This window comes from Pavona decussata, unplaced genomic scaffold (assembly GCF_977016875.1).
Source record: "Pavona decussata unplaced genomic scaffold, jaPavDecu1.1 SCAFFOLD_89, whole genome shotgun sequence".
In the NCBI taxonomy this organism is placed as follows: domain Eukaryota; kingdom Metazoa; phylum Cnidaria; class Anthozoa; order Scleractinia; family Agariciidae; genus Pavona; species Pavona decussata.
In genome coordinates, this window is record NW_028145506.1 from 336,728 (window position 1) to 360,447 (window position 23,720).

At 39.7% G+C, this 23,720-nt stretch overlaps 2 protein-coding genes across 4 annotated transcripts; both read right to left on the bottom strand.

Annotated features, from left to right (window-relative positions):
• Positions 1-305: 305 nt before the first annotated feature.
• LOC146474406 (DNA helicase B-like) lies at positions 306-9,734 on the bottom strand. 2 transcript variants are annotated; one of them, XM_085116992.1, is made up of 4 exons: positions 9,047-9,734; positions 6,699-7,270; positions 3,343-4,659; positions 306-2,019 (listed from the first exon to the last, which is right to left on the bottom strand). In XM_085116992.1, exons 1-4 carry the CDS (start codon positions 9,627-9,629, stop codon positions 742-744), a joined length of 3,750 nt encoding a protein of 1,249 aa, XP_084973118.1. In that variant the 5' UTR covers positions 9,630-9,734; the 3' UTR covers positions 306-741. The 2 variants fall into 2 exon arrangements, with proteins under 2 accessions (XP_084973118.1, XP_084973119.1); XM_085116993.1 differs by lacking the exon at positions 9,047-9,734 and adding an exon at positions 8,338-8,621.
• Positions 9,735-13,543: 3,809 nt separating this feature from the next.
• LOC146474407 (DNA helicase B-like) lies at positions 13,544-22,409 on the bottom strand. 2 transcript variants are annotated; one of them, XM_085116994.1, is made up of 5 exons: positions 21,782-22,409; positions 20,470-21,008; positions 17,888-19,045; positions 15,614-16,751; positions 13,544-14,616 (listed from the first exon to the last, which is right to left on the bottom strand). In XM_085116994.1, the coding sequence occupies exons 1-5, from the start codon at positions 22,341-22,343 to the stop codon at positions 14,537-14,539; spliced, it is 3,477 nt and encodes a 1,158-aa protein (XP_084973120.1). In that variant the 5' UTR covers positions 22,344-22,409; the 3' UTR covers positions 13,544-14,536. The 2 variants fall into 2 exon arrangements, with proteins under 2 accessions (XP_084973120.1, XP_084973121.1); XM_085116995.1 differs by having other exon boundaries at positions 14,592-16,751.
• Positions 22,410-23,720: the final 1,311 nt, after the last annotated feature.

The following is a 23,720-nucleotide window of genomic DNA, read 5'->3' on the forward strand; positions in this document are numbered from 1 at the left end:
TAAATTTAATTCAACTCTGACCTGAACATTCTCTTGGATTTGGGGGTTACTCTAGAAATTTTGAACTTAAAACTAAAGCAGGGAAAAATAACTTCACAAAACCTTTATCCTGGTATTAGTTTTGTTGGCGTACAACTGGTGAAGACATTATACTCCACTGAAGAACGTTGACATGTAAAAGGTATTAACCATGAACGATAAGACTCCAACAACTTTCCAAAAAACGTTTGACCTATGAGCTTATTCGCATGCAACTTGTCAGAAACTAAAAGCACGTGCAGTTTATAGGGCTCAAAATTTACATATTTCTCCCGGTCAAACAGAAAAACACAAAATATGCTGAAGCTAATTAGATCACCCCATAACTCCATCAGTACGTGTAATTCGTACCGGACTTTTTTTTTTCAATCGAGCGTAAATTACAATCATAACAAATATGAGAAAAATTCATTTCGTAATGACATGCAGCTTGCTCAGAACAAAAATCCGTAAATACTCTGTGTAATTTAGTCTCAACAAAACTATACTTTTTGTGTTTCATTTTTCAATAACATTAAACATTCACCCATTAGAAAATCTATCAATACATAATAATTTCTCAACAAAACTATATTTTTGTGTTTCATTTTTCAATAACATTAAACATTTTTCCATTAAAAAATCTATCAATACATAATAACTTGTCATCAGTTTGCTAGGTTGGGCCGGTAAGATTTGCTTTGGTGTTTACCGTTACCATCGTTACTTTGACAATATACATTCCTGATGCACCCAAGATTTGGCTGAGCCACTTTCCAAGTGGGTTATCTGATGTAGTCCAGCAACAATTGGGCCCCTACACACAATGCAGCGAGTGTCGTATTTAGCTGTAAATGATCTCCGTCTGCCTTTAGGGGGGGTGCCTCCAGATTTCCTTAAAGGAGTTGATCTCTGAGGTACACTTTTCGCTGGGGCAGAGTTGGACAGGCGCGTTGTTGAAGAAGAAGAGCTCCTTTTACGGCTAGTTGGGGTCTGTGGGGGCGTAGGAAATGTGGAACATTTAGAGGGTGTTCTGGGGCATGTCTTCGGGCTGTTGCCTTTTGTAACACTTGCAATGTTTGTCCATTGCAATCCTTGCTCAACCGATGAGGACGACAAAATTGTAGCACTCCGTGTAAGGTCGTGTAGACTTCCAAAAAACTGATCAGAAGAATCATCAACTAAACAATCCGGTCTCTCGCTCTTAACTCGAAACGGACGTCTCTCAGGGGTGAAATCACCAGAACTCACAAACCCATTATCACTGACACCTTCACCGACAGCATCAGATGTTTCCGACGCAAGGCACTCCGCCACGTCACGTTTCTCCTGTTTGATCTTCAAATTACTTCTTGAGATGTGGAAATCTTCGGCCGCGCAAGTGTTTTCGAAAACTGAATCGTGTGGATTGGAATTAACCGCGCAATCTGCACGAGGTAAGAGTTGAGCATCTGAGGGAGCAGTCTGAATGTCTGGCTCTACTTCCAGAGCCCATGCCAAGATTTCCTCATCATCATCTTCTTTGAAAACATTTTCCCAGATTTCACTGCCCTTTGCATTGTAAGAGGAGTCTGCCCCGTCAGTACCTTGGCTGGAAGAGAGTGAATCACCACCACTAGCGCTGTTGGCTAAAAACTGGCTCGAAGTTTGGAACCCTAAAGGAGGATGATCTAGGTCAAGATTCCGACTGCAAAACACATCATCATCATCATTACTGGCAAGACATCCACTTTGTTCGTGAGCTGTAGAAGGGAAGACGCCATCTTCTTCCTCGTCCCCATCTGCTTCATCAGAAACAGGCTTTTCTAAATCTGATCTAAGAAATTGCTGTAGCTTCGTTTTCCTCGCAAACGGCTTCGTCTTCACTGCGTCTTCCAAGTTTCTGGGATCGTTGATAACTATAACTTGTCGAACACCGCGAGTGACAGCTGTGTAAACATGTTGGCATGTTTGGTAGATAGGGCTTCCAACGACGTACACGACCGTGTCAATCTCTGAACCCTGCGAGAAAAGAAAATGGAAAAAAAGATTAGAGAATAAATAGGCCTTATCACGATTTCGACGCCAAACACTGTTATTTCAGACGTGTTTGCCTACTCGTCAAAATAGCGTCGAAAACCGTGATAAGGTCTATTGTAAGACCAAAACCAAAGTAATTATAATGACCAATCACAACAGATGCCAACAGCGCAACAAGCCAATCAGAACTCGAAGCAAATACATACAACCGGCGTCAAGCGCGGGAAACTGCGCTTGCAATCAAGACACGATTGGTTTTGGTTTACTTGTCATTAATTGAGAAAGTGGCGCGAACTTTGCTAACCAATCACGGAAACGCTCTAAAACCAAAGTAATAGGCCATTTCCGAGTTGCTATGAACCTCACTATGAATGCGAGGTAGACTGTTCACAGCCCCCCTATTTTTCCGTGGGATTCTCGAGACCGTTACGCTTCGGTGGAACCGCGGCCATTTTGGTTTGTAAAAGCGAGCGCGATCTGGGGAGAGTGTCTAAACTACCGAGGGGAGCGGGAGTGGGTGTTAGTATAGTGAGGGAGGGGAAGCTCCCCTCCCCTCGGTAGTTTAGACACTCTCCCCAGATCGTACTCGCTTTTACAAACCAAGATGGCGCAGCTCCATCGAAGCGTACCGGTCTCGAGAATCCCACGGAAAAATAGAGGGACTGTGAACAGTCTAAATGCGAGGCTAAGTGCAAAACTTTTCATATGAAAACTAGTTTTGTTTGCATATGAATGGAAACTAATTTTCATAACAAAATTTTGCACTTAGCCTCGCTTTCACAATGAGGCTCAAAGCAACCCGGAAATGGTGTATTTCTCTGTCCAATCACGACAGACGCAAACAGCGCAAAGAACAAATGAGAACGTATGTATCCGCGTCAAGCGCGGGAAACGCGTGCAAAAAAGGCACGATTGTTTGGGGTTGAGCTTCTCATTGGTTGAAAAAGAGGCGTAAATTTTACTAACCAATCACAAAGTGCACTAAAGCAGCATCAAGGCAAACGCCAATTACTTTCGACACAAAACCGCTCTATACTGGTGTTAATTTCTTGACGAGTTATTCTCGATATTCCAGCCTGTTGAACATTTTATGGGATCTTTGAAGTCTACACCATGTACAGTGTTGTTGATTTGTTGTTTTTTCTTTGCTACATAAATAAACATTGTCAAGCAGAAAGGTAACCGTCATAAACAGGAACAAAATCTGGATATTGCCCGGACGTACCACGACATTCTCATGACAAGATTCCGAGAAATGTAAGCAGTAAGAAATGAGAATTATTATTTTGGTCACGCAAAAATTACCTGGTAGGTGTGGATTGTCCTGGCCCACGCATGACGCAATTTAGCCTTCTTCAGCATCTTGACATCAACCTTCACTACCTTCTCTCCATTGTCCAGAGCAAAGTAAGTTGTCTTCTTGTTTCGGTTGTCTTCTTCCCCCAAAACGTCTCTAATAAAGAAGATCTCGCCATTACAGAACTTCACCTCCTCTTGAGTGTAAACATCGAAGCACACAGTGTTTTTCTTGACACACACTTTGTCACCGACTTGAAAGTCAAGTTTTCCTTTGGCATCCTTGAGGGAATGCTTGTTGTAATGACGAGCACACAGCTCATTGATGTTTAAGCAGTCTATCCTCCGAAAAGCGATGAATTGAGATTTCTCCGGCTCTGGTAATTTGACAGTTGGTATTTTGCCTTCTAACAGATCTCGAACCACTTTGGTGACGGCCATGTCATCGGCATCATCTTGTTTTGCTTGACAGCAAAGTGAAATAAATCCTCTCTTGGGGTCTCCTGGAAAAAACGGCATCTCTTGAAGGGAAATCCTACTCGCATTTTCCACAATCAGTTGAGATTCAGCCCTGTGGTTTGTTCTCAGGGTGACGCTGCAGCCATAAGGGATGAGAGCATGGTACACATCACTCAGGAAATTCCCAGGCTCAATTGACGGTAGTTGATTCTTGTCACCCAATAAGATGATCTGTTGCACTGCGGCTTTCCTCATGAGTATGCTTATCAAAGTGGAGAACGTCTTCACAGATATCAACGAACTCTCGTCACAAACAAGAAGCTTGACGCCTGAAAATTTCCATCCGGAATGGTTTTCACCGCTCTTGACTTCCTTCAGCCAGTGCAGGTAACTGAAGATCACAGAGTGTAAGGTGTACGACTGAAGCCCAGTGCGCTTGCCCAGAATGGAAGCTGCTCTACCAGTTGGTGCCGTCAGCAAAACTTCATCACCACAAGGGTCACTTCTCTCACATTGGCGCCGAGGAGACTGTGCATTTTGAAGGCAATTTTCTTCCTTTGGGGGATTTTCATGGACAACACTACAGGACGACGCAGGTGAGGGACTTGAGCAGCCTTGAGAGACCATCTGTGAAGTACATGTATCTGGCAAACTTTGAGAAAGGTCGGCCAAGGAAATTCCATCCTGTCTGAGGAAGGAAGACTCACTTGCAGGTGTGAACTCAGCTCTCTTGAGTTTCAATGCCTTTGATAAAACTGTTGAAACCACATGTGTTTTACCACATCCTCCCCTCCCTGACAAGACGACCACTGGACTTGTTGTTATCATCTTCGCTGCTTTTAACTGGTCTTCATCACCACCAAAAACCTAGAGAACGACAAAAATGTCATGGATTAAAACTATTTTCATAAACCAAGGATGTAAATTTTTTTTGCCTAAGTTGTCATCCCCAAATGTGGTTAATACATTCTACATTCTCATATCATACTCATACAGTCCAATAAACCAGTAAGTGACAACCCTAAATGCCAAGATTTAGTGGTCCCTCACGGGAGGTGGTTGCTTAGCATGAGTCGAGCCACAGGGAGTCTCTTCTGAGAACAGGTCTGACACATCTACTTATTCGAAGAGAATTAATCGCATACATTTTCTTAGTTACATTACAAGCAGTGTTAGGCTGTCTCTTAAAAGTTCCTTGTAAAATTTAAGTAGTGTAGTCATACAGTACAGCAAACATGGAGATTAGACCATGTGTCAAGTGGTCGCTCACAAGAGGTTAAAAACCACAGTTAAAAACCATAAAATAAATTTCAAAATTCATTAATAATTCATAAGCCCATTGACCTATCAAATGGTCAATAAAACATCATGTGCAGTGGTTTTAAAACCCAATAAAACCCCTCCTTATTAGTATGCATTGTTCAGTGTTTTTCTCATATGCTAATTTCCAATGTTCACAAAAGCATCATTGTTATGGACTGTCTTGACACACACTTTTCCAGGAATGTTTTTGAAGCCATTCAAAAAACTTGCAGCACGTGTATTATTGGGTATAAAACCACTCGGCTGCGCCTCATGGTTTTAAATCCCGATAAAACACTGCTGCTCCTGTTTTAAACATTACATAATGCTGTCACCTTAAAGAGTGGTTGCAGTCGCTTACAAGAGGTGGTCGTTTACAAGAGGTTCCAACTACAGGGCTTTGACTGAGAAGAATTTGGTGTTCTTGGATAGGTGATCACTTGTAAACGAGAGGTTGTCACATGTGGAGGTCTGACTGTATATCACTCTAAAAGTATTGTAAACTCAAAATGTACTTTCAGCTGACTTCTTTTGTTATAAGGGGGGTTAGCTGCTGAAGAAACTCTGATGCTCCATCAGTAGAGGGGGGGGGGGCACGGGGGGTGGGGGGAGTGGAAACAAATGTTCAGTTTTATGATAAGGTAATATGCCCACCATGAAGAGATTCGAGTGTTACCCGGCCTTCATCAGAGTGGTTGAGGGTTAATGCTCAACACATTGATCAGCACTCAAATCTCTTTACGGTGGCCAAATTTCCTTATTAAATAACTTTATTGAAGTGTCAATGTAAATAAAAAAAGAAATATACCACTTTATTTAAACATAGTCCATGCTGGTTTTTGGACATAAAATTCAAGGAGTATTCAAGCACTAAAAACTGAGTTTTCAAAGCATATGCATATGCCTTGCACTATGTTTCATAATGTTTTCATTGGTCTATAGCAACTTTAGAAAAGCTCCCCCGGATATAATCTGTCCCCTATTTTGAAATCTGCATTCAAGCCCTGAATTACTTTAATACAATCATATATTATTTCCCATCCAAACAAAGATTCAAGGAGTTTTCATTATTTTCAAGTACTTTCAGCAACAATTCTTCTTTTCAAGGGCTTTTCAAACGCCCTTGAAATCTAAAATTAAATTCCAGGGCTTTTCAAGGACTTCAAGGAGTAGCATGAACCCTGTCTAAATGACAATGTATTCAGCACAGAACACTAATTGGGGACATTCTCCAGATCGAATTGGAATTCAGAAAATAATGTTGGTTTCTGAGGAGAGGGGAAAACCGGAGTACAAGGAGAAAAACCTCTCGGAGCAAGGAGGAGAACCAACAACAAACTCAACCCACATATCATGCAGAGTCTGGGAATCAAACCCAGGCCACATTGGACAGAGGCAAATGTTCTCACCACTGTGCCATCCCTGCTCCCTGCTCTCACAGCCCCCCCCCCCCTCCCCACCTCAACTCTGTTGACAAAACAAGGGGCCTATAACCAGGATATTATAATACTTTTTATATCATGAAAACGATTAACTGCCTTTAGCCCACACAATGAAAGGTGAAAATTTTAGCTTACATGAGTTATCAAAGCTGTATAACCCACCTGCTCATCTATCTCCAAGCTACTGACCCAAGGTCTCTTCTTCATCATCTTGCAGATGTTTCTGACAATTGTTTGCTCATATCCTCGAATGTGCGGCAAAAACACAGAGCGTCCATTGCCATACGCATCACCAGCGGTCTTCACAACATTTATTTCCTTCAGATAATCTAGGCTCTCCTCCCAGGTACTAACACGGTAAACTTGAGGTGTGAATGGTGGCTCATAACACTTTTTGCTTTTCAACTGCCACAGTGGCACGTAGGTGTGACCATATTTATGCGTCACCTTGCACAGAGCATTGTAGATATACAAAGCATCACGGTTCACAACAGGCATTTTTTCCATAAGTTTACAGTTCACAAACGATGGAATCTTCACCTCACAACTTGACATTCCAAACCTTTCTTGCATGACATGCTGAAATCCAAGCACCCATGGCTCTCTTTCAAGGGCTTTAGCTATGTCCTGCAGCACCTGCAGCTTGAAAGATGAAAACAGTGTGTTGGCATGCCGGGGAAACAGACGGTGGGCAACTTTGGTCAGTTCTGGGACCAAAAAGGCTTTGCCAGTGGCTGATAAAAGACAACAAATAGAAGGATCCATGAGTACAATTTGAAACACTGTTGCATCAAATTGAAGTTTTAACTGTACAGTGTACATGAAATGTTAATTCGTTGTGGCATTGCCGTGCAACTTCTGGAAATTAACCTTCAGGATAACTGAAGGCCTTTGATGCACAGAGGGCCTATTTGATGCTGAAATAGGATTTTGAGCAAGAAGCTAAATAAGCAATGAATTAGCTTATTTCATTTTTCTTAAAATGCAAGCAACATACACAAAAAGGAACTCACAGATGCTTCACTGATTTCTTTTGGTTGCATCCAGTAATATACCAGAAATGGTTTACAATAATAACCCCTGCTGTTTAAGTCATAAGACAAATCTGTTACAAAACATTCATCTGTGATCTGAGTTCATCCGACGCGTAAAATATTCCATTTTTGGAAATTATGTGGCGGCATTTTGCACCTTTACATCCAATGAAGGGTGACAAGATTGGTCATCCATACTGTATGAAATCAAAGAAAATCTGGACAGCAATTATGTACAAAAAGGCAAAGATTTCATAACAATGCGACCGACTTGTAATGTATCTCTTATTAGCTGTTCACTGACTTAATTACGCTCTCCCAGTGTGGAGTATTCATGATTTCTAATTCTCATAAAACACTGAGGATGCTACAAGATCATTACCCACTTATTCCATGTCAGTTGTTTTTCCTGCCCGTGCAGTTGGAGATTTTTACAGTGAGGAATTTGATATATGCAAATTGCACTGCATGTCAAAGAAGTGACTTCAGTACACCGGTCACTAGATGTCCTTTCAAATGGTTTCAATTTCAGCCTTTTTCATGGACTTTTTATTTTGCAGGGGATGATTTCAATGATCACACAATTGAAAAAATAGCAACACATCCATGTTTCTTTAGAAAAAGAATAACAGATGGTTAAGGTTAGCATTTTAGTTGCTGCTGGTTCAACTTTAATTTATTTTTAGTGGACGGGAGGCATGAAATTTTGTATTTCATATGCCGAAATTTTACACCACGATTTTAGCACAAAAATATGCTACACCAACCTCAAGTTAAGTCTGTTTCAAGTCCATTCCAAAAATCAACACAAAATACACCAGACCTTGACTTAAATTGCTTACTTCCATGCCGAAGATCTTCTGCGTAATATACATGTTCTCCAGTACGGGGGACAGAGCACAAGAAGGCTCATGGGATAATGAATAAAAATTAGCGCATTTTTGTTGGCTCATTCCTATTTTGTAGCAGGGACAGTTTGCAAGAGCAATGTTAACAATGCAACATTGAAAATTACTTTTTGCTTTGGGTCACTTTGTCCATGCTTCACAACACACAAATTCACATCAGCTGAATTTCATGCAGCTTGTAGCGGGGACAACGTTTTGTCCCTGCAACAAAATAAATGGGGACATCACACAAGGGAAATTTTCCCTGCTACATGTCCCTTGGGGGGGCCTGACCTTGAGTGGGGACACTTTTTTCAAAAGAGCTGCCAAAATTTGGACCTTTTGAGTTTCAAAGGCACTGCCAAAAATTCAACCCCTCGGATTTTTTTCTTCACAGGACGCCGACAAAAATTTGAGGCATCGGATTCCTGTTATCGTTAGGGGGGTGCTGATAAACATTAGAACATTCCGTGTGCATACCTGCGGAACCGGTCACGCCACCCAGATAACACAACTTTTCCTTTTCGAATACAGTAAATTAATAGCAAAAACTGGAGCAATTGCAGAATAATATAGCCCAAAAACTTACGTGTGGAGGCCAAACTTGTTCGAATTTGCTTAGCAATTTCACTGTTGATTTCACCACTGCTCGCGAATTCTCGAAGGTTTGCTAGCAGATCCACAAACGTTGGTCTCAAATGCCTGCAATCGATGAACTCCAAGAACGATAACGCATGTTGTCCATTCACACAGCATCCTTGTGTCAGGAACAAAGAAAGCAACGATTTATCGACGTCATCGTCGCAACGAATGCAGTAGGAAGGAATCTTTTCTTTACGTTGTGGACCTCTGGAACTCGAGTTGATCTCAAATATCTCAACGATCCACCAAGGACATGAGAACATACTATCAAATCGAGCGCGAATAACTTTCTCTCCTGGCTTCAGGACAAAGCGTCCATTCTGGTAGTCCAGTTCCTGTAGCTTTTCTGCGACGCACCGTGTTTTTGAGGCGTTAGAAGACTGACGTCTCCCTCCAGCAATCTGTACGATGTCGCGGTAATCTGGATTTTCGAAATCATCGTTGTCACTGTCAGTGTCGGGCTCTGAGCTCGCTCCGTCGCTTTTAGAATTCTCTTCTTTCGGTAAAAAGAATCCTCGAAAGTTTACCATGTTGTTTAGGCTGAAGAATCGCTCATTTCACGTTTCAGTTGTTTCCTTTGTATTGAAAACAATCAGGCCTTCGATCTCTTGGGATCAGTGAATAGCGTTGTGGTCGATTTCTTTCTCCCGCGAAAAAAAAAAAACATTTCAAGCGCAATGCAAGCTGGGGTCGGGCTATAATTTGCACAGGAATACCAAGCTCAGAAATGTCAGTGCTCTGGGAGCTGGTCATTATCCCGTCAAGTTATGGAAGTGGAATATATATATGAAATATATTTCTTTGAACTGCAATGAAAGAATGAATAAGTGAATTTAAACAAATGTAATTCTCTCCTGTACATTAATCCTAGGCTCTATAAACATCTCCTACATCTCCTAATATTCAATAAAGCTCAGTGTCATTTCCTTGTTTACTTAAAGTAGGTAGTGGTCAACTAGAAAGCCTTTGCTACTTTGACCACCACACACATTTTATAATTTGTACTGTATTTATTTTTATCTTGTAATTATCTGTTGTAATACTTTACTTTCTATGTTAATGTTGTGTAAATAGTGTGAAATAAATGAATCTTGAACCTTGAATGATCACCGCAGTTTAATACAGTCGAACCTGTACAGGGTGTTTCAAAAGTTCGTGGACATTTTAAAAAGTCTATACTTCATCCAGATTTCTTATATTTCTCTCCATTTTCTTGCAGATATTAACAAATCTTATTATTTATCGATTTTCAGAACTTTTGTATGCGTCAGATAAAAAGCCTCGTTGAAATAAATATTTTCCCGCCAAAAGGTGCAATTCTGTGTCGTGTTTTTTTGTACTTTCCCGCCTTTTTTTGTCTGTTTTCAGTAGCAACCACATACAGTAGATTTTCAACGTCTTGATAAAATTTCAGTTATGAACCCTAAAAAAGGCAGTCTATTTAAGAGCACAGGCAGCAATTCTACGATCATCTGGATTATCTGTTCGAGAAACGGCTAAAATACTGCAAAAAAGCAAGAGCTGGGTAGCGAAGTGGTCAAGTTCACAAGAGTTTTACGACAAGCCAAGAAGTGGTCGACCATCAGTCCGTAGCAGAACCGCAAAGAAAGTTATAGAAAAAGCAAAGTATAAACGAGGAAATTCTACAAGAAAAATCAGCAAACAACTAAAGAACAAAGGTGTGCCTGGATCTGCACCAACAGCGTGGAGGTATATGTCAAGAAAAGGATGGAAACCTTTGAGACGAAAAAAGCTTCCACTTCTGAGCAACAACCAGAGGAAAGCTCGCTTAGTATTCGCTCGTGAATATCGTAAATTTACAGCAGATGAATGGGAAAAATTTCTCTTTAGCGATGAGCTCGAGTGCCCTAAATACCTTTTTCATCTTCTGAACCCTAAAAACGATATAGTATGGGGCTCACAGGGGAGTCAAGTTCCGCCATCGTACCAAGCTAAAGGAAGTGCCAAATGGATGGTTTGGGGTGGCATGACAGGCCGCGGCCTCACATCCTACATTTCATCCCGCAAGGACAAACTGTATCGGCAGAGTATTAAATCACAAAAATCCTTGAGAAAGAAGTGAAGCCTCTTTTCAGCCGAAGATCTACAACAGAAGAGCCTGTAAAACGAAAGCTTTTCACGAACAATAGCAGTGCGACCTTCGTTCAAGATGGCGCATCAGCACATCCGGCGAAAGCAACACAGCAGTGGTGCAAGGGAAACCTCTTGAATTTTATCCAAAAAGGTGAGTGGCCAGCAAATTCACCTGACCTTAACCGTATTGAAAACCTATGGAACATCATCGTTGAAGCTGCATACAGAGATCTGATCCCTAAGATGATGGAAGGACTAAAATCAAGGTTACCGCAAGCCTGGCGAAACATACCGCTAGCAAGCCTAAGGGAGCGGGCTCGTTCCATGCCGCAATGGCTCAAAAACGTTATACAGAACAATGGGGGCACTCTGGATATTGATGTTTCAACAGTGGTCAAAGGAAACAATGCACATAAAACTGGAAAACCTTCATTAATATTGGATTCCTAAAACTATCATTTATTTGTATTAAAAAAGTGTCCACGAACTTTTGAAACACCCTGTATATAACGGCCACCCTCGGGACTTGAGCAACTGGCCGCTTAATACAGGTGGCCGCTTAATACAGGATCACTAAAGATACTCACTGGGCGTTGCCTAACGTCAATTTTAATGGTGTCTATCATACAAAAACATTTCATGCAAGGAAACAATAGGACAATCAACACTCTTTCAAGAGATCAATACTTTAAACAAAGCTCAGTGCCAACTTGTAACTTAATGGTATAATATACGTAACATTGTGTAAAAGCACTGTGTAATAAATTTTCCTCTACTTTTGTGCGGTGTACAGTACTGTATTTCTAACTCACTTACTTACGTGACTTCGATTCACGACAAAATATCTCATTCCGTCATTTCATAGTTGTTACGATCGAAGTGGAGTTATAACGGTAATGTTGCTAATTAAAAGTAATGGCTTTTCCATTCAAGGGTGCCCGCTTTATACAGGTAAAAATAACAAAGAAAGACAAACATGGGACTGCTACAGGGTGGCCGCGGCCGCTTAATAGAGGTGGCCGCCTAATGCAGGTACCAAATACAGCGTTTGTATGCGCGAAAAATCGGGACTTTAAAAAGTGGCCGCTTAATAGAGGGTGGCCGCTTAATACAGGGCCGTTATATACAGGTTCGATTGTATGTACGCAACTTAGAAAGCCGGATCTTATTTTCCGAATGATCAGTAAGCATTATTTTTTGAAACTGCAGAGAGAAAGCAACAGTCTGTGAAGCATATAAAATCCAAGCCATTTGAAAGCATGTATGGGATCATTTACTAGTACTTTACAACTTCTCTTCAAGAGCATGACATTAACATGGAAAGTGTCGAAAGTCAGGACACACTAAGGGACTCAAGTTCCACTAGAATGACCGAACAGGTAAAAATATTATAGCGCAGCCTGAAATGAACCTACAGAGCTTTAAAGGCACTCCAGATAGCCTAAAACAGCGTTTCAAAGGATCTGAGAGAAAACTGTCGTTGGGTTCCCCATGGTACAGGCCACTTCACGAGCTATTGTTGGCTTTTTACGAATATGCTAGCTGAAAATGAAAATGAAAATTTCTACGAAAATGCTAGCTGACCTTTTTTCGTGCTGGAAGTATTTTTATTGGCATAATGATATTTGTCTGTCCGAAAACGAAAAGAATTAGTTTTCGAGTGTAACGAAATTTTGAGCTGTCATTTTCCGAAGGAAATGCGAGAAATTCGAAATTCTGAGGGGATTGAAGGCTCCCGAACAGATATCTACTGAAACTTGACCCTTTGCGTCTCCCTGTTTTTTTCGGGCCGTTTTCCCCCTCTCCTCTAAAACCAGTACTTCCAATTCGATCTGGAGAATGTCCCGAATTAGCACTGTGCTAAGTGTCATTGCCACTTAAGTGAACAGATTTATGTTATTTTAATCAATAACGACTTTGAGTAACATTTAAAAATGAAAACGAGCGTTACTTAAAGAGACAGTATCACGCTATTTTTAGTAAGGCATTGAAAATCGGAAAGAAGCTATTCGGTTGATAGCAGCAAAGATATAATAACAAAATTCCATTAAGACTATCATTATGCAAAGAAACTATCCATGGATATTTTCGCCGGCAGATGACCAAGATGGAGAGGGGTTCAAATTTGAAAACGTCTGGCGGACGTTTTCAAATTTCGCTGTTCAGACGCACTAAAATCGCCGGTTGTGCTATATTTTGGTTCAACCTTTCGTCTTAGAATCACTTTCAATATTTCTTTAAACAAAAACGAACGTCGAGACGTTGTTCTTTTATATTCTCAGCTTGTTTTCTGTTTGTATAGAAACAATATTATTTTTATTAAAAAATAAATAAACAAAAACCATTGACATTTAAAAAGTTTTATTTTATTTTTATGTTGTTTGGATCAAAACTAAAACTTGGAAGTAAGCGCATACAACCCCAGACAAAAGATCGAAACACTACCTCAGAGTAGCAGAGCTGGTTTATTCTCGCGCGCGATGGGAACATTAACCGAAACCGTAAACCGCGCAAGTGTTTCATAGAGTTTCGTCTGCAATTGTAGGTGCATCTTCGCAGAAATATGGTATCGCTTTACATTTTTATGGGTTTTTGACTTAAAACCTTCAAAACATCTACCAGTTGTTTTCAAGACTTTACTTTTGGCTACAAATGACAATTGACTGCCAAAAACAATAACACAAACAAAACATTTTCCAAACCTTATCTTAAAAAATAGGGAAGTCCTACATGTACAAATAATTTTAAAAAAGTTAAAAACAACTACTGTAGCACCAGAATTTTAAAAAACTCAAGAGGGTGTCAGCATGATACAGGGAACTAACTTTCAGAAATCAGCAGCAATCCTATTGATCAATGTGACTTCACTTTCAAGTTATTAGCTGTACTGGATTAAGATTGTCTTATCCCTTTAACCCCTAATATTAGTGAACAAATTCTCCTTTCTTGCTCCTATACTTTTCATATAAAAGTACTGTGGAGAAGTTCTTAAAATATCAAGAAAATTCACCTTGGGTGATCATATAATAATGCTTAATTGTCATGACCTCAGGGGTTGAATAAGCATTGATATTACAACAAGAAATTTGATGCTGATCAAATTGCAGTATCAGTCTAGCTTGGCACAGAAATTTGATAAAAATGCATAAATTAAAGAGCTTACATGAAACTGGCACAAAATTTGTGAAACATAACAATCTCATTTTGGTGCCCCTCATATTGAAGCTTTGAATGTTGTGTCAAGATACATAAGTTTAAAAATTATAATTATTCCAGATGGCAGGCAGCTGTAAGAACCTCTTATTTTCTTGGACCTCAGTATATCATACAGTCATGTATTGTTTCACCGCTGGGGTCCAAATATATTTATTGCAATCTTTCTGTTGTTTGTTCGTTGCTCTGCTACTGGTTTTTCAGCCAATCCTGTAATTTAAAGCCATAATAAGAGTTGCCATGGTGACCCTAATATTCAAGTCTTTTCACCATGTTATTAAACTTAATAACCAAGGCCTTGCCTGTTTTGTGGCATACATTCTGTACGCCAACTTTGTGACCGGCAGTGGTGTTTGACTTTTTAATGTGAAAAAGCTGTAGCTGTTGGAGTTACTTCTTTAGCAGCAGCACAAGGCAACACACCATTTATCTAGTAAGGTGAAAGCCATACATCACATGAAGCCATGCATGTCATTGCCACAAAAGTCATTGAAGCCATACATGTCAGAGTTTCAGAGGTTTTGCCAAACCTCTAATAAATTGACCATGCTTTTTGTGAAATTTTTGCAAACCTTGACAGGCTTTGCATCATTCTACTGATTGGAAAATTGAGGAGAAGATAATTATTGAAACAGCGCACTAAACTGGACACTAAAAAAAAAAAACAGCAACGATGACCAACAACAGCACCTGGCAGTCAAGGCCCTGTCATTTAGACCTAGCTAGGAACATTATCATGGAAACATGATAATAACTAATTACTGAATATTCCATTTATTCCATTATTTTGTTGCAGAATAAATGAATCTAAGGATGGCTGATTCATCTCCTATTCGAATAAATTCATACCAGTACCATGTTAACACACTGAAACCTAATTTAGAAAAAAAAATTTAAAGATGCTCAGTAGCATGCAAATTGCAAGGAAAATTTGATTTCCACTAAATTTCACTTTCATTGTTGAAAAGTATTTTTAAGGGGGGAGGAGAATCAGAGACCTGGGGGAGGTGGGAAGAAGATTTCACAAGGAAGAGTTGCATCAACAGATGTCAATCGTTTGTTCACACTGATTTCACCTGTGACATTTTCATCCTGTCTGGAAATTATCAGCCTTTGTGTCTCCTAAGAAGACTTTAAAGATGCATATTTGCACTTTTGCGACTCAACAAAACATTTCCGCTTGGGCACATGCTGATTACTCAGACACGTTGTTTACATCCAAAATGTATCCATCTCTTAATACTGCCTTCATAAAAATGAGTTATGTCATCTCCTTTGTGAATTGATCTCTTGCAAACTCTGCACCACGAGGGGAACTCTGCATGTTTTCTTGGCGATAACAATGGCCGTGAAACAACAGCTTCTGCAGGGGTTTGACTTGAGCTTTGTCTCAAGGGACTAACACAAGAAAGTGAAGATGGCAGATTCTTCAATGATGGTGGCGTCTGTGGAGGGGTCAAATAATCTCCTGCATTCACCAACTCTGGATACTTTCTTTTCTGACCAGGGCTTTGAAAGTCATCAACTCTTACTGGATCTGCTGTCAATTGTTGGTGGGATTGCACACTAATATAATTAGCTGTACTTGACGCAGTTGTGCCACACTGTTGTTCTTGATCTTGTTTCATCTTTTTAAGTCTCAGATTTTCTCTTGAAATACAGAAATCATATGAAGGTTCTATGCTACTTGGATGGTTCTGTTCTGCTGTACATGACTCTCTTGAGGATTGTACTCCAGTTTCGCTATTGCATTCTGTTACAGAGCAAGCAGGTGCTGCTTCAGATGCACCAGAATCCTGGGCAGTAATCCAACTGCCATCGTCCCAACAATCATCGTCTTCATCAGACCAGCAGAACAGATCCTCTCCTGAGGATTGTACTTCAGTTTCACTATTGCATTCTGTTACAGAGCAAGCAGGCCCACCAGAATCCTGGACAGTAATCCCACTGCCATCGTCCAAACAATCATCGTCTTCATCAGACCAACAGATCAGATCCTCTCCCACGGATTGTACTTCAGTTTCACTATTGCATTCTGTTACAGAGCAAGCAGGTGCTACTTCAGGCCCACCAGAATCCTGGACAGTAATCCCACTGCCATTGTCCAAACAATCATCCCCTTCATCAGACCAACAGATCATCCCGTATTCCAGTTTGTCTGACAGGTCTTCCTTCAGTTTTGTCTGACGTTTATCGGGAGGAGTTGCAATGACTCTCTGTAGGTGGCTTGGATGGTAAATGACTATCACTTGTCGTATACCTCGAGTCACAGCTGTGTACACGTGCTGGCAGTTTTGATAGTATGGAAGTCCTACCACATACACAACAGTCTCAATCTCTGATCCCTGCATGATAGATAAAATTCAACAAAATTGTCTAAATGAAAACAAGAGCAGACAAATAGCAAGAAATGAAAATGAACAGCTATTTTTTTGTGAATAACAATTATTATACTGAGATTAAGAATTCAATTGCAAGGTGAACATTACATGTTAAGGAAGGGTAGACCCAGATGTAGGTGAAGAAGTAGGTTTTCTGATATTTTAATAGAGACTTTCAATCATTCTTGTACAAGTATTAGTTGCCAGTTCAAGGTCATGGCTGCAGATGTGATTTTCATCGCACACTGGCAAAACAATAATTTTTGAACAAATTGAATCACCTACCTGTACGTGTATGCAGACAAAAAATCACATAATTCATGCAGCACTGAATAATCACAATGATGTTTGGACAAGGAGGATTTGAACCGGAGGCGACTGGATTACAACTCCAGGACTTTAAACATAACACAACACTTAAGGATGGTACCTAAAGACAGAAGTATTTTTGTGTGGTTTTTGACTATGCGGGAAATGCAGATCTAAGCAACAATAATTTTAAAAAGCAGTAAAATACAAAGCAATGTATGGCATTTTTTTTCCATATTGAAGCTTTATTATCTCTGAAAAATGCATGGTTACCCCCAATTTTCTTTTTGGATGCCAAGAGCACTTGCTAAGTTCTGCTTTCTCTGCATAGTTTTAAACCACGCAAAAATTAGTAGGCACCACCCATCGGACACCCAAGTATCTCGAGATGCACAGAACAAATGCGCAGTAACAAAATGTGGGACCGTCGTTAAGCTTCAAGAAATGGATGTATGAATAAATTAATTTATAACCAAATATATATTAGAGTGTACCATCCAATAGTAATACAAAAAATAATAATAATATATACAATTCATTAAATATTTACAGAGCAATAAAGCATTTCTTAAATATTGTTCAAATTAAAAACAAAAGGATGATAGAATTCAAAAAAGATAATTACAGATTTCGAGGGCATTTTATTACTTTCTTTGTCATTTCCAAAAGCTTATAATAATAATAATAATAATAATAATAATAATAATAATAATAATAACTTGACAGAGTGGGTTGAGGGGCATTGGGGTACTGATTCATGTGATTCATGTGATTAATGGTGTTCCTTTTACCTGAAAGGTATGTATGGTTCTTGCCCAAGAATGTGCCAGCTTGGCTGCCCTCAGCTCTTGAAAACTGATCTTGATGATGCTGTTGCCATTGTCTAGGCTGAAAAAAGTTCTCTTCTTTCCCAGGTTGTCTTGTTCTTGGATGATCTCTGTGATGAAAAAAATCTCTCCATTACACAACTTAACAGGTTTCTTCTGGTAAGCATCAATGCACTCTACATTCCGCCTGATGCAGATCTTGTCACCAACTCGATAATCAGGTTTCTTGTGCCTGTCTAACGCGGAGTGGTTGTTGTAATGAAGAGCACACAGTTCATTGATAATATTACAGTCCTTTCGTCGGAAGGCAACAAATTGTGAGGACCGATGGTCACGTAATTCCTCTCTCTGTAGCACAGTTTTTACCACTTGTGTAACTGTATTTGTTTCTTTGTCACTGTCATTGCCACCAAAACCATATGGCACTGATATAAATCTCAGGGGATCAAATGTCGGCATTTGTCTATTTGAAATTTTCACAGCATTCCTTACAATAAGTTCTGAGTCTGTCCTGTGATTGGTTCTTAATCTGATGGCAACTCCATGTGCTTCCAATGCTGTATAAATGTCGCTCAAAAAGTTTCCAGGCTCGATAGAAGGTAATTGGTCTACATCTCCCAAGAGGATTACCTGCTGCAGCTGCGTCCACTTCGTCAAACAGCTAAGAAGCTTTGAAAACACTCTGACAGAAATCATACTGCACTCATCACATACTAGCAGACGCACCTTGTTGAACTTCCAATCACCTTGTCCCCCAGCTTGTTCCCAGAATGTGCAACTGTATATGACTGAATGTAGAGTGTGGGAAGGAAGGCTGGTCCGTCTGCCCAGAATTGAGGCTGCCTTGCCAGTAGGTGCTGTGATCAATACCTCTTCTTCAATCTCTTCCTGTCTTGTCTTGCTCGCTTTATCTGTTTCAGCATCAGATGTACTGACATTCTCGTCGTCTAAATCACCTGCGAATTCTTGGAGAACACACTGCTTTTTCATCTCCAATGCCTTTGACAATACATTTGAAACTACAAATGTTTTCCCACAGCCACCACGCCCTGACATCACAACCACAGGTTTCTGTGTAATGAGCTTGGCTGCATTAATTTGATCATTATCTCCACTAAATTCCTGTCAGTGTGGAAAGTCAAACAAAAGCAATTTACTCTATTAGCAAAAAATGCTGCAACTGGTGGCTGCCTGCAGCAGGCCTCTGCTTTATTTTCACACTCCTGTTTGCTATGGAGATGTGGTTAATTTGGGCATTTCAATCAACAGTTGAACAGTAATTTAGTTGTAGTATCACCATGGTAACTCTCCATAACTCTTTGATTTTCAATGACATTAACAAAATTAACAAAAAAAAAATAGCTTATCACATGGTTAGAGATTGCACAATGGAGGGTCTTTCAACGAATGATGAGGCACTGAAAATGATTGAATATTCTTATTAAACAGAAGAAAGATCCTCGCAGTTAGTATGCAACTTAAGCAGTTGTGAAAAGAAAGCCTGAAAAAAATTCAGGTTTTAATGGGATTCAAACCCACGACCTCTGTAATGTTACATACTAACTGCAAGGATCTTTCTTCTATTTAATCTTTCGTCTGCAGCTAAATATATGTTTCATGTATTCATAAAATTTATGAATATTTTAATATTACTTTATCCAATCAGTGGATCAAAAAGAAATGAATATAAACTATAAAGGTTAATCAAATGAACATGATAAAGCCAATTAAATTGTGGGAAGAATTCAACTACTGACAGTATTTATCGGAATCTGATCGTTGATTATCTTTCTTTTTTTCTATATATCATAACAAATTTAGGGTCATTAGGATAGAAAATTCTTATTTCCATCACCTTTCACCACCAACAAAATAATTTCCCTTAACCTTGGATGGTGAGCCCTTTGATCTTAGCTAGTCACGAAAAATCAATTTGATTTGAGAATTTTTTAAACGAGACAACACTATTTTGGCAAGACAGAAAAATCTTTCTTAACTAGGCCAAGAGGCAAGCCAAACAAGACTTTTTGCTGACCTGGATGATCTTACAGAACGGAATGGAACAGTCCGAGTGAGACAAATAACAATTACAACCAGGATGAATGCAGCTCAATAATTATTATAATCTGAAGTCTTCCTATCCCTTTTAAGTCAAAGTCTTAAAAGCAACGTCTCAAAAAGTACACAAATCCCTTCAAAAACATGCACACAACTTCGACCTACGTCAACTATTTTGAAAGAGCTTGTGCATGCTTCAAACATGCAGGTAACGCGCAGGTAACTTGCAAAATGTTAGGCTAACATTTTTCAAGTTTTCACATTTTTGTTTCGAAAATGCAGTAGAACAGATAACGAGTTGTTCCTTTCAAGAATTGAGTTGATTTCTTTCTACTCATTGTTCTAGAGTTATTTCATAGCTAAGTGAAGATCTTATTTCACCATTTTTGACAGAAGCAGTAAAAAACCCCATGACACTTCCCTATTAATGGCATACTGATGTCAAAAAAAAAAAGAAACGTTGTTCTCTAACATGTTATTAATTTTACCTTCTCCTCAATTTCAATATTGCCAGTCCATGGTGTTTTGCTCATAATCTTTGACAAGTTACAAGCAATCCCTTGTTCACAGCGACGAAGGTAAGGCAAAAACACATGTCGTTTATTGCCCAGATGGTCTTCTGAGGTTTTCACAGCATCAATTGAGCTCAGATACGAAAGACTGTCCTCCCAATTTGTTATGGATAACTTTCCTTTGAGCTGCTCCAAATACACATAGGTGTGTCCAAACTTGCGAATCATTTCACGAAGGGAGTGGTAAATGCGTAGTGCATCCTGCATAACAACTGGCATTTTCTGTAGTAGATTACATTCCTCAAAAGATGAAAGCTTTGCCTCACAACCTGAGAGACCAAATCTTGCTGTCAGCACAGTCCAGTAACCCAAAATCCATGGCTCCGTCTGGATGGCTACATTAAGACTTTCAAGTGTTTCCTGTTTGCAATCATCAAAGATTGAACAACCTCGACGGGGAAGTAACCGGTGGACAAATTGTAGCAAAACTGGCACAGTGAAAGCTTTACCTGTTGCTAAAATAAAATTTTTTGATTCAATTAGTAACTATAGGACAGCATTATGAAGCCTTCCAAATTTGTTATTAACAACCTCCTCTTCTCTGCACAGCTTGGATTTCCACAGACGTGTTCATAATGGCTATTCAAAAGGATGACCTGTGTTCAAGAATTTTGTTTTAGTCCTCTGAAAACAGTCTTGCAACAACTGTTTACACACCAGACAAGACATGCATACCCTCATATTCATTGTTACTGGGTATGCCAGTTCTCTTGTTGGGTCTTTGCAATCCCTGACTTAAATTTGCCGAGCAAAATTTATTCTGCCACTGCAACACTGACATTCAGTTGGTTTAGCACATCAGAGGTATAGATGTTTGACCTCCCCCTCTCCTCCCTCCTTCTCCCTACCCTTCCCCCAGGCTTCGCAGACTTGAGCATTCCTCTTGCAACCAAATCTGGGGGGTCCAATTCCCCTAGAACAGGACATACTTGTCCTATTCTAAAAGTGTCAATTTGTGGTTCCAAGAAATATTCATACTCCCCCACCCCACCCTTCTGGCAATTCCAATTTAGCTTCATACTTTCCTGTAAAAAGTAAATAGAAGTCCCCCTTCCCTTTGGAATTTGCAGTAACTTTCCATTTTTCCACTTTTTTTAAATCTAATTTTTAACCATTCAGTCCTGTAATTTTCTCTTTTTTTTAAACCGTAATTTTGAATAAAGTTTGATGTTTGGGAGCTGGAGGATATGAATATTCCCTGGAACCACACAATCCCATTCAAACTTACGTGAATTATACAGTGCTGTCCGAATCTGCTCAGCTATAGTTTTGTTATCTTCAGCACCACTGGAGTCACCAAATTTCTCCAGGTTGTCGATCAGATCCTTAAGCGTTGGTCTTAGGTTGTTTATCCTAATAAACTCCAACAGCCTAGCGGCGTGCTGCTCGTGTACCTTGCAGCCTTTTATCAAGAACAACGACAGGACATCTTCACCAACATCCGCGTCCGTTCTGTAACTGTAAGAGGGTAGTTTACAGGCTAGCTTATCGTTGTTTGATGGTCTTGCAGAGGTGTTTATCTGCACTCGAACCATCCACCATGGGTAAGAGAAGAGACGATCAAATTTACCACGCACCCGGGTCATTCCCTTTGGGACGAAACGACCGTTGTTGAATTGTAGTTCTCTCATGTTTTGAACAACTTGACGAAGTTGACGCGACGGCTTTTGAACAAAGTCGAAATCAGTGCCTTCGAAGTCATCCTCGCTATCGTAGTCAAGATCGGAGTCTCCTTCCCGACTTTTGTCGCCTTTTTCCTCGATGACTGTGTATCCAGTGAAGTAAGCCATTGGAGAAATGTTTCAAAATAACCAGAAAAAGCGAAACAAAATAGAATTCATGATCGCAGTCGTATATGGCTTCCCGCGCAAAACCCGTGAGAGGTGTGAAAGAGTTCTGGGATCGATCGATCACGTGATCGAGCAAACCGCGCGCGTAAACGCGAGAATTCGAGAGATATACATGTACAGGACCATGTCATGAACAGCTGTTTCGAATGCATTTTGCCCGCCATCTCAAGTCTTCGCTGTACGGTCGAGGCATTTTGGATTCAGAGCTTTTATTGAAATTTATTGGGTATTTCCCAGACTACCTTTGGCATTGTGGCGTTCGCTTTTACGGTTTTTTTGGACAACCTTTGTCGAAACAGCTGTTTACTATAAATGCGCGGCGGTTTGTCCGGTTTGTACATGTAATAGCTCGGATTCCTTTACATGGGGCGAAATAGCTGTCTACAATAAGAAGAACAAGTTCAAGTATGTCTATATGAATTGCGTAATTTAATTTCAAAGGTTGAGCTTTTAACAGTCCTTACCGAGTACTCCATTTAGCAGATTTAGGGTGTTATGTTGCAGTTTCAAATTTCAAATTGGAATCGATTGGAAGTGTTTTTGTTGTTTTCTTTCAAAACGTAGTAGGCCTGTTTTGCTTTATATGCCTATGATAATTGCATTTTCAAATTTCAAATAAGTAATGTTTTTTGTTTTTCGTTTTTAACGTTGTACATTTAGCTATATATCTTGATGTTGTTATGATTTCCCCTCAGTCTTGGTAAATCGTAACGTCTTTTGCCTTCAGAGTCATGTTATCTGTAACACCCCGAAGAAGAAATGACTTTAAAAATATTACAGTCTACAATATATTCTCTAACTGTAAAATCAGCCTTGATTTTTTAAAGAAAAGAACCAAATGATTTATCTTGGATTAATTCAGTTTAAGTGTCAAAAGAATTTCATGTTTGCCTTCCTGACTATTTATAACACAGAACTGTCTCCGGATTTTTACCAAGACTGCACTGTCATTCTCTATAAATATCGAAATGTCGTACATTGATAACTATTTTAAGTTTTGATTTTATGTTGTATATATTCTGGAAGCTCCGAAGAATAAAGCAATTAAAGTGTGTGTATGAATGAACTTTTTAGCAAGGTTTTCATTAGCGACATAAGGGGAAGTAGAACTTGCAGAAGCTTTGAAAACGGACGAACATAAGCATTGTGCTAAAACTACGTTTTTACTGATGCCCATCGGGAGCCCGATTTCGCAGTGGACTATGATCGATAAGCGCTGCTTCCTCTCTTGCTTGTTCTTACACAGTAAGAGAGGATAATTATCCCTTTATCCTCTCTTGTATGACGTCATGTATACCTATTTCTTGTGTGTTTATA